Genomic DNA, 11,495 nt, shown 5'->3' with positions numbered 1-11,495 from the left:
CAGGTATAGGAAAAAAGGATACCTTGTTTAGGCATAAATGTAACGAAGACACACTTCACATGCTAAATCATAAATGAGAATTTATAAATCATATTCAGTTTCTTCTCTCTTGGAAAGAAAATCTAAACAAAATGACTATTATCGCAAGGTTCGCACTTCATGGGCATATTTATATCTTGCATTTGACTGTATATAAATAAATTACATTTGTTGTTACAATTTTATATTTTTGGTAATTGGTACATTGCAATTTGGGTGTCATTTATGAGGGTAAAATTAAGTCATTTTTCTTTATCTTTGATAAACTCTTTTGGTACCTGATGCTTATGTATATTGATAATATATTTTCATTCATATAATGATCTCACGTTTCTTATATTAATGGGCAGGTAATCACAAAGTTTTGCTCAGAGCGTATAGCAAAATATGCGTTTGAGTATGCTTACCTCAACAACAGAAAAACCGTGACAGCTGTACACAAAGCTAATATCATGAAACTGGCAGACGGTTTGTTTCTAGAATCATGCAGAGAAATAGCAAGCAAGTATCCCAGCATTAAATACAATGAAATTATTGTAGATAACTGCTGCATGCAGCTTGTTTCTAAGCCAGAACAATTCGATGTCATGGTCAGTAATTATTTATCAAGTTGTTTTAACCAACCCTTGTGCTATATTTAGTTATAATCAATTCGATTCGGGTTGTGTGTTACACATGGGTCAAACAAGCTTAAACTGTTCATAGTGATTTTTTTAATGCACACAACCTTCTATTGATGTTTCTGTGTTCTTGATTATTTGGGTAGCACTAGCACCATTTTTAAATTACTTCCAATGATTTTTTTTTTTTGCTTCACCAATATTTTCTTAAACTCAATAGATACCCGGTTGGTTTTGAGCTGGGAATAAATGACAAGTATTTTTAATAAACCCACTGGCATACCCGAAACCCGCGGATATGCCAGATACCCAAAAACACCTGACATGTTTGAGACGAGTTTAACTAATCAGGTATGGGTTTGAGAATGGCTAAACCCGTCCCAAAACCGACCCATTGCCATCCCTACAACCTTCTAACACTTTTATTCAAACATTTAGATTATTGCTGTCATAATATTGTTTTTTAATATACGTGCTATATTTTTACAAGGTTGAATCATTTTGGGTTGTGTTATTTATCGCAAACAGGTCAAGTTAAAAGTTTTAAACGGGTCAAACGGGCTGAAAGCTGTTCAAAGTAGTTTTTTTATGCACACAAGTCACAACTTTCTAACTATTTTATTCAAACGTTTGGATTATTACTGTCATAATATTGTTTTTATCCTAACTCTTGTGCTGTAAGTTTTTATAATAGAATTGATTTGGATTGTGTTTATTATCGTAAACGGGCCAAATCAAAAGTTTAAACGGGCTGAAAGCTGTCCAAATTATTTGTTTTAATGTACGCAACCTATAAAATTTTTTATTCAAGCATTTGGATTATTACTGTCATAAATTTGTTTTTCCTAACACTTGTGCTATATTTGTTTACAATCGAATCAGTTTGGGTTGTGTGTTTTTATCGCAAAGGGGTAGAATCAAAAGAGCGAAACTGTTCAATGCACACAACTTTTTAACAGTTTATTCAAAACAAGTGGCTTATTACTGCCTTGATAATGTGTTTGCAATTCTAATTAATTCATTAATTATTTATAAAAGGTTTATTGATGTACAAAAATTTGAATGAGATTTTTGTTTGTAGGTGACTCCTAATCTTTATGGAAATTTGGTGGCAAATACTGCTGCTGGTATTGCAGGGGGGACTGGTGTCATGCCTGGAGGTTTGTACTGATATTGTCATGTAACTTTAGTTGAACAAACAATCGAACTCGATCAGTTAAACGAACGGGTTTTCTTGTTTGTGTTCGTTTGTTAAGAAAATGAACATGTTTATGTTTGTTCGTAACAATATAAACAAACGGTTCATGAACGTAAACGAACAGACATAACTGAGCATGGATACACAAACGGACATAACTGAGCTAAAACTAGTTAAAAGTAATGTGAAGAACAATGTGTTGGGTCTAAGAAGTTATTAAAACCAGACTAAGTTGTAATGTGTCAAACCAAATGTTAATGAGCGTAAATGAACAAAAACAATCGTAAAGTAACATAAACGGACGAACATAAACAATTTTAAATAAATGAATCTTCACAAACATAAATGAACGGACATGATATGTGTTTATGTTTGTTTGTCTAGCTAAAAGAACAAAATTTTTTGTTCATGTCATTCATTTATTAAACAAACGAACATAAATGAACTTCCCATTGAACGGTTCACGAACTGTTCTCCGAGCGTTCAACATTTGGATCATTTACAGCCCTACTCAAGACTAGTTATACAGTATGCCTTAGTATTTAATCTAAAAATAATTATTTAACTTGGGATGATTTGCAGGTAATGTGGGGGCGGATCATGCCGTATTCGAGCAAGGTGCATCAGCGGGAAACGTTGGAAAACAGAAATTTGTTGAAAGAAAGACTGCAAATCCAATTGCGTTGCTTCTGTCATCAGCCATGATGCTTAGACATCTTCAGTTCCCTTCATTTGCAGACCGACTTGAAAACTCTGTGAAACGTGTGATCTTGGAGGGAAAATACCGAACAAAAGATCTTGGCGGGAACAGTACTACTCAGGAAGTTGTTGATGCTGTCATTGCTAAGCTTGATTGATAGATGTTTCCATTGTTTTGCTGCTTTATACGGGTTTTTTGCTTTGGAGATTTGAATTTCTTTGTGAATAACTTGACCTTTGAGGCGGGATTACTTTTGAATAAGAACTGATCATGATATTCTATCGTCATGTATTTATTTGTGCGGATTTGTACCGATGGGATGTTACATCGAGGCAATTATTAATGTAGCAAAATTGAAGTTCAACATAGTTATCTTTTTGTGTCTCATTGAGTGCGTTTAAAAGTTTGTGTTTCAAGAGGCTGAAGTGACTTGTTTGAGGTCTAACTCACAAAGTTTGTCTTGAAGTGACTTCTTCAAGACATGGTTGTCATTGGACTTTTGATTTTAACTTTTTCGTTTTCCTTTTATGAATGCCTATAAGAGACAAAAAGTTAAGAGCGAATAAAAAAGACAGTTTAATTAGGGCCAGTTATGGCTCATACTTCCAAATGAATACAAAGTCAACACCAAACTAAGTTAGATGTATAAATTACCACTTAGCGTTATATACGCATGTTAACATAACCCAAATCAACTTATTCATAACTTGTGAAAAAAGGAATGTTTTCGGGTATCTCAAAACATATAATGGAATGGATATGGCTCTATCTCGCTGGTGTGACTTGTTGGTACAAACTATGGAGGTACATCAAACAAACACTTTTAGTCCTTTAATGTAGTTTTCTAATAATTCAAGTTTTGATGATTTAACCAGAAAAATATTTCTGAATTAGCTTGCAGAGCAAATCGAGCATCAACAATCCTCTTATGGTTGCACCAGATCCAGAACATGATGTTAAACTCTATACACGTATCCATGATACAAAATAATACTTTCATGTGCTGATCCGGTTTAGGTGGTTTGTTGAAGTATTTCGGAGTAGGTTAGTACGTTGTCACTTGAAAAAAGCTACTTCCAGTTCCAAGTAGGTTAGTCTTTTCTCGGGTTCGGGTTAGTTCGGCTACGAGTTTTTTCGGGTTGGGTTTCGGGTAAAAGTAACAGCCCTACATGAAGTTGTGTTTAGGTTGTGATTGTTGTAAGGCTATTCCCATAAGTTCATTTCCAGTCGGTCGGTTGGATGGAAAGTGATTAAAAGAAAATATAAATTCCTATTATATAGGCAACTTAGTTGGTCTATCGACCTGTGTTCGGTCATGATACTTGATGATTACCACTAGGGGTGTTCATCGGGTCAACCCGGTCGGGTTTCGGGTTAATCAGGTCGGGTTAGTCGGGTTTTCTTTAAAAAATATTTAACCCGTAACCCGACCCTATTAAGGTTCGGGTTGGTCAGTTTCGGTTAATCGGGTCGGGTTAGTCGGATTAATCGGGTTGACCATGCTACTTTATAATTTTAAATTGATTTTTGTGTTTGTAACTTGTGTGCTGCAAAATTTCTCGTTCCACATAATTTTCAATTTCTTTTACAAGTAGTTACGTTATAATTACATATAGGCATGTCCATGTTCGTTCATTTAACTTCAAACGAATATGAACATTTAATCAAACAAATATGTGTGTTAATGTTCGCTGATTAAAAAAAAAGCATGTTCATGGTCATTTATGTTTGTTTATTAAAAATCTAAACAAATAGCTCACGAACATAAATGAACATAATTTAACAAAGATAAACGAACATGAAGGAACATATATGTACATACATTAAGGACACAAACATACATAAACGGACATAAATGAATGACACAAACAAACAAATATGAAACATATTAGGGTGATGCGATTTCTTAATGCAAATAATAATTAATAATTTTCTATTAATATGTAAGCGAACATGAACGAACGTAAACAAACTTAAATGAACAATCCTAAACGAACATTCACGAGCATAGATGAACGAGTGAAACATGTGTTCATGTTTGTTCGTTTACACAACATAAATGAACTTTTCACCGAACGGTTTATGAACAAGCAGAATAATTAACATCTCTATAAAACTTACATTATTGACTTTTTAGTGCTTATTTCACCTTTTCATCATCGTATTTCAAGTTAAGTATCACCACTAATCGGGTTATTCGGGTTAACCCGAAACCCGACTTTATTTCCAAAAATGAACCCGAAACCCTACCCTATTTATTAACAATTCGGGTTAACCCGAATAACCCGATTAATACTTTTTGACCCTAGTAACCCGACCCTAATTAGCTTATTCGGGTTCAGGTCGGGTCATGTTAATCGGGTTCGAGTATTCTGGACACCCCTAATTACCGCATGCAACCCCATTTCTATACTTCTTTTTAATTATTATTTCACATGCAAAATTTCTATTGGTTGATATGTATTTTTCTTAGCAAACTGATCATTCAGAAAATTCTACTCTTATTTGATTCAAAATATTAAAAGAATATCAAAATTCATAATTTTATTTTCTCTATTTATATGGTGTAATATTTATATACTATCATGGACTAAAAATTAATCTTAAATAAACTAAAAACGAAAAATGAAAGAAACTAAATATGACAAAACTGCATAATTTAAAAATATAAACTGAAATTTGAATACTAGATGGTACAATTTTATTCTAAAAAAATGATTTTGGTTTGGTTGACAATGTGAGTGAAAATTTGGATTAAGTTTTGTTGTGTAAATAGAAGAGAGAGAAATTATTATTTTATTAAAAAGTTGGGTTGGTTGGGTTGTGAGTGGAAACTGGTTCGCATATGGTCAATTTGATCTCCTATAGAGCAAGTTAGTTCTAGTACCTGAATAATGTAACGTGGCAATTTGGGTAAATATGACAAACACAAATATAACAAGTGAAAGAACGTGTTAAAAACCTAACCAACCTGATATTTAGTTTTTGATCAGCTCAATTTTTCTCAAACACAATCTAGTCAAAACCCGTTCTGGTTTGAAACATTTTATACTTATTTTTATGTATATAAACTATCTATAATTATAATTTGAGGTTTGTTTAGCAGGCAAACTAGTCAAAAACAATATGTGAAGTTTGGGCTTTTGTAATACTCTCAATTAAACCCCTGCTGCTGCTGCTGCTGCTGCTGCTGCTGATAAGAGATCAATATTGTGGTAGTACCGAACAAAAATAACATCTAGAGTAGGTTTATCTACAACCTTATTAACATCAAAAGTAACCTTATTGACATCAAAAGTAGCCAGTAAACATATCTACAGTTAATTATAACCAGATGCTAAATGTGTCCCCGTTCATACGCAAGCAGAAATTTGTACCCGTCCAAAAACTTTAATCCAATCTCAGCCATGTAAGATGCAACCAGAAAGAACCTATAATATAAAGTTATAAACACACATGTTTCTTCAGCATAATCATATACACGGATCAGCATTTCACGAATAATGTATATATGTGTATAATGTATATATGTGTGAACCCTTGGGTGGGCACATATAATGTATATATATGTGAACCCTTGGGTGGGCAAAACTAATCACGTGAAAATAACGTTAAAAGTGGCGGAAGGTTAATTAGGCATCATGTGGTGGCGTTGATAGCCGAAAGACAAGGGCACATGCACCAATCAGCCGGTGTCCCGATGATTGAGTGTTATGTGTCTTATGTCCAAGGCTTGATTCAAAACTACTATCGAGCCGGGGGTCTCACCGGAAGCAGCCTCTCTATCCCTATGGGATAGAGGTAAGGCTGTCTACATCTTACCCTCCTCAGACCCTACCATAGCATTGCTATTGGTGGGATATACTGAGTACGATGATGATGATGATGATGATGATGACGGATCAGCATTTCAAAGTAAACCCTACCCAAAATAACAAACTTACAGTCAGCATGTGTATCAGCACTCAACAGCGTGTTGCGTAATCAGACTATCTAATGGGCGAAAGCTTAGCTTTATTCAAATCCTGATGCAAAAACCACCAGGGACCGTTCTTGGTCGACAATCTAAAAAAATAAACATGAAGCAGTCAACATTTGAATATTGATGAAAAACAGTAAAGTCAAACCTTACAATTTCATAGAACACAAGGAATAAGATGAAACAGGAATTAACAATAATTACCTGATAAACCCTGCCACCATTCGCAACCCCATAAAGATAGTCAAACCAGACCAAACACCATAAAGACCAAAAGCCGAAGGAGCATATAAAAGAAATGTAGATGATATAACCCCCACAAGCATCTACATTTCATTTCATAAACATCAATAAAAAGTCTTTAAAAGATTTGAATTAATATTATAAAAGACGCACCATGGAATAAGCCGCGTAAGGGAAATCCGAAACTCCATAATGCAAACCATCAACAATAAAAGCCAAAGCATTTAATGGTTGACTTGCACTCACAAACTTGTCAACAAAAAAGGAGTAAATGAAATGAAACATAAACTTAAAATCAAACAAGAAGGGTATTTTAGACATTTTACCAAAACCCCGGTCCTAGCAATCTTCAATACTTCAATATCCTTAGTAAACAATGTAGATATAGAGCCAAACGATATACCCAATATTGCAGCCAAAGTAACGCCCGTCACAAAACCAATCTGGCAAACATGTAAATATAATCAACATTAACTTTGGTGAAACATCAAAACATTAACCTTTTAAACTTTTAATATATGTTACCTTCAAAACAAAGTATGTGATATCCTTCACAGACTTATAATCCCCTTCTGAAACTGAACTAGCAATCACCGCCTTAAACAAAACAAAACTAAAGTCAACACATAATGGATTTGACCAAAAACAAGGATGTAACCATAGTTTCATACCTGACCAGATGCAGCCAGTGCATCCGTTATAAGAGAAACCGCCAGCCAAACTTGAAGACATATTTGGTGGGCAGCCATAGCTATAGGACCTTGGCGAGCCGCCATTGATGTCCCTAAGGTGGTGGTTGTAAGTACTGCAAGTGTTCTTCCAAGAAGAAAACCACCTAATTGAGTAAAACATGATTAAATAACACTATCAATATGTTTTTAAAATTTGCTAAAAATAATATTGCCGTGTGTTACTCACCAGACTTCATATAGCCACCAAATTGTAACGCACCGAGCCTTGGAGGCAGTATTATAGCTCTTTTATTAAGATGCCATATCATTAAAAAGGTGACAATATATCTGAAACAACATTACAACGGTATAATATTATTGTACAAATATACAAAATAAGCATTGAAAATACTATAAGTGAGCACATACTGTGAGATGACAGTAGAGATAGCAGCTCCGCTTACGCCTAATTTGAAGTAATACATAAGCAGAGGAAACAAAAACACAGCTAAACAATTACCAATGCCTGCACAAAATATAAATTATTTAATAACAAGAAACTTACTAAAACAATATTTAATGACTATAATCAATTGAGTACTTGCCTAGACATATAAAAGGTGTTTTTGTATCCTTAAAACCACGAAATACGCCTTGAAGAGCCAATGATACGACAACCGCAGGTGCACCTAGAGCTCTAAGAGAGAGAAATTGCTGAGCTGGACCATGCATAGAAGAAGCCTGTGGTAAATCAACATCAGTTTGACCTCAAAAGTCTATATTCTAGGTGGTAATCATGAGCCACTGCACAAATAATGGGTTAATTTGAGCAAAACAAGATTGTATATGAGTTCATTTGGTCCCCTTAAATTAGTCAACGGGTCAAATTGGGTTATCTTAAAATGGTCCGCATGGCCAAACTGGGTAAATACTTTTCTTCTAAATAACTCATTTTAACCCGATTCCATTTTGGCAAACCCGTTTTGACCCAACTAAATAGACACCTTTCAGTTTGACCTCAAAAGTCAAAATTAAACTTGATTTAACTTACCGATGTTATACCCATCAAATTGAGAAACACTCCCGACCCAAAATACAAAGCCAAGCCCTCAAATAAACCGATTCCAACCGCCAAAAGCAAAGCTGTTGAAACAGAAGCCAACTGTTGTCTTTCTATTTTGCCATTTGCTTGCTCAGTATTTTCCCCTGTGACATTTTAGCACAAAGTAAAGTTAGAACAATGAGGTGAATTTCACTTTCAAATCAGTAAAAGATATTTTTTATTACTTGAGTTCTTAGCAATATCCTCAGCCACAAAAGAAGTAGCAACACTGAGAAGAGGAATATTAAATAGTTTAGAAACAATGTTGAAGATTGATATCGAGACACCAGCAGACGCCAATTGCACCGGGCCTGTGAATCACGTAAATAATATTATATAAAAGGGTTTATTATGCCCAAATGTAACTATAACTAAAATGAAATAATTTTACCTAATCGACCAATATAAGCGGTCTCCATTAACTGAGCCATAGGTTCAATTGCTTGTCCCGCGAGTGCTGGTAGCGACAATGCAATGAGTTCCTTTTTGATATTTTTAGAATGAGATTTTTCGGTCGTTTTCGGTTCTTCATTTGAACCAACACCCATCAAGTCCCTGTGAATAAAATTGCAAAATAGCTTATAACTAATACATATTAATAAATTAGCTGATTTTATTTAAAAGTCACGATTAAGAGAATATTTTAATGAGATACTAACAGGAAACGTGTGCGACAAAATATCTCTGAAATTAAAATATATTTGCTGTGTGCAACTAGAACTGTAAACGAACCAAATATTCAGAGAACCGTTTGTGAACCATACTGCAGGAAGCTCGTTTACATACGTTTATTTAATAAACGAATGAACATAAAGATAATTTTTTGTTCATTTTAGTTAAACAGACGATGAATATATGTCTCGTGTTCGTTCATTTATGTTAATCCGTTCATGTTCATTTATACCTGTTACTTTATGACCGTTCAAATTCGTTTACGGTCGTCAATATATTAGTTTAAATTTTTAGACCCATTACAATTTAGTCTAGTTTTATTTATTTTTTAGATTCATGGCTACTTTTAATTGGTATTATCTCTATTATATTTATTCATCTATGCTCAGTTATGTGCATTCATTTATACTATTAACAAACGAACACAAGCACGTTCATTTTCTCAACAGACGAATGAACATGAATATGTGCCGTTTGTGTTCATTCAGTTTGTGTACAAGCCTATATGCAACAGTATGATGTGCAGATATATCAGGATAAACATAATTCTGAGAACTTACGGATATATTTCTCTCATGTTTGACACATCATTTTCTTCCTTGACAATAATATTTTCTGCATCAGAAGACTGCACACGACAATCCGAGTGAAACCGACCTTTATTTGTGGAAGCAGCATGTTTCCGCTTATGGATAACTGAAGAATATGACATCTTTGAATGATCTGATGAAACCGGGCTATGATTTGCTACAACATCTGCTGCAAATCTCAACCTCTTATGGTTGTTTGCTAAAACTAAATTATGGGCTCGAATCGACCGTGTTTCAGGGTGAGGCCCGTTTTTCAGTTTTGATCTGGCCCGTTTACCGCTTCCGGTCGCTAATCCTTTAAATAGAACACCATTGAGTTGTCCATAAGCCATTGCTTGCTCTTAAAATAGGTTATCAGATTAGGTATCTGTGTATATTAAAACATATATTTGTCAGATTCAGAATCCATATCGAGTAATCATTCTGTCTTTTATGTTATAAAAGAAGTCAAATAGTCGATAGTTTATAAGATTAGGGTGGAGCAGAGAAACCAACTTTATAAACTTGTACATATTATGGGTAGGCGTCAACTTAACACAGAAGTTTACCAAAAGAGGAGTACGTATACAAGTAACACCGGGCTTACAAGAAACAATCAAGAAAGACAAAATTCAATCCAACTGACTCAGAATTTACACTTTAAAACGGCATGGACGGTGTCATCTACATCCCAGCATACATACAAGATAAATAAACAAAGATTCAGACATTGATGGATGTGCATCATCCACATATCTGCTTTAAGTTTCTTAGAAACTATTATTTAACATTAGCAAGATGACATATGAAAACCTACTTCACAATATGTAACAAAGTTCATCATTAAACAAGAGTCACAAAATGTGTTACTTATGAACAAAATCAGGACTGAAACGGCTACCAATACTCGTAACAGAAATGAATATCCTTCGACTAAGAATCTGCAGGCCGACATGTGCAAACGGTTGGTTTCGTATACACAAGTAAACATTAACATAAGATGATTAAATGTTTGGAGTATTTTAGCCATGTTTAAGGTGAAATCAACTTTCAGTATTTGGCATCCTTCAAATTGATGATACACCTTGTATTCACTTAAAAGTAAACTGGACCCACTTCATTTCTTTATTATTTCAGTTTCTCATCCAATGATAAAAATATTAATATGGTGACATGGACCACAAAATGCAATCTTTAAAGAAATAAAGAACCCAGACTGTAATTGTGAAAACCCTAGTAGCATTTATCATTAACTGATGGATGGTATATATGTTGAGAGAGAGAGTGAGAGAGAAGTAAAATACTCATATACATAATAAACACAAAGTGGCTGGCATATCGTCGAACACCTTATCTACATACATATATATATATATATATATATTATTCCCAGTTAAGTTTTCTTTTCCACATACAAATAAAACAGAGACTTTTTATGCAATAATCAAATTCATATGAATATTGAATATATAATTGTATCTCTATCTCACTGATGCATAATATGAAGGAATTGGAAATGGTAACTGAAGAAGAAGAAATTATATAATATAATATAACATAACCTTGTGAAGAAATGAAGGGTTACTGTGAGAGAGGCGGCATGCAAGCAAAGGATTAGGATTGATATGATATGATAAGTGTATATATCATTATCTCCGCCACCGCTACTACTGTGCTTTCATTTCATCTTATTATTATGAAT

The 11,495-nt window shown here is 34.1% G+C and overlaps 1 protein-coding gene and 1 pseudogene across 2 annotated transcripts; one reads left to right on the top strand and one right to left on the bottom strand.

Moving 5' to 3' along the window:
* Positions 1-374: 374 nt before the first annotated feature.
* LOC143587298 (isocitrate dehydrogenase [NAD] regulatory subunit 1, mitochondrial pseudogene) lies at positions 375-2,925 on the top strand (annotated as a pseudogene). The gene is made up of 3 exons (XR_013144860.1): positions 375-629; positions 1,741-1,819; positions 2,440-2,925. The product of XR_013144860.1 is annotated as an isocitrate dehydrogenase [NAD] regulatory subunit 1, mitochondrial pseudogene (transcript).
* A 2,894-nt stretch (positions 2,926-5,819) lies between these two features.
* On the bottom strand, positions 5,820-10,516 carry LOC143587296 (protein DETOXIFICATION 45, chloroplastic-like). Its single transcript, XM_077068621.1, has 14 exons — positions 9,785-10,516; positions 8,944-9,107; positions 8,738-8,863; positions 8,502-8,656; positions 8,056-8,191; positions 7,880-7,976; positions 7,698-7,798; positions 7,451-7,614; positions 7,305-7,376; positions 7,106-7,222; positions 6,933-7,028; positions 6,741-6,862; positions 6,502-6,622; positions 5,820-5,988 (listed from the first exon to the last, which is right to left on the bottom strand). The coding sequence occupies exons 1-13, from the start codon at positions 10,144-10,146 to the stop codon at positions 6,547-6,549; spliced, it is 1,788 nt and encodes a 595-aa protein (XP_076924736.1). The 5' UTR covers positions 10,147-10,516; the 3' UTR covers positions 5,820-5,988; positions 6,502-6,546.
* Between the last annotated feature and the right edge of the window lie 979 nt (positions 10,517-11,495).

The sequence above is a fragment of the Bidens hawaiensis genome, unplaced genomic scaffold (genome assembly GCF_021521415.1).
Source record: "Bidens hawaiensis isolate Kalapana, Puna unplaced genomic scaffold, B.hawaiensis_p1.1 tig00035440_1, whole genome shotgun sequence".
NCBI classification, from domain to species: domain Eukaryota; kingdom Viridiplantae; phylum Streptophyta; class Magnoliopsida; order Asterales; family Asteraceae; genus Bidens; species Bidens hawaiensis.
This window is presented reverse-complemented; position numbering and strand designations above follow the sequence as displayed.

What these genes read in the sequence shown, in the direction of transcription:
- LOC143587296 (XM_077068621.1), bottom strand. Translation starts at nt 10,146, where the DNA reads ATGGCTTATGGACAACTCAATGGTGTTCTATTTAAAGGATTAGCGACC. An exon ending in GGATATTGCTAAGAACTCAA is followed by an intron (nt 8,657 to 8,737) that starts GTAATAAAAAAT and finishes AAAATGTCACAG; the next exon opens with GGGAAAATACTGAGCAAGCA. An exon ending in TGGTGGCTATATGAAGTCTG is followed by an intron (nt 7,615 to 7,697) that starts GTGAGTAACACA and finishes TTACTCAATTAG; the next exon opens with GTGGTTTTCTTCTTGGAAGA.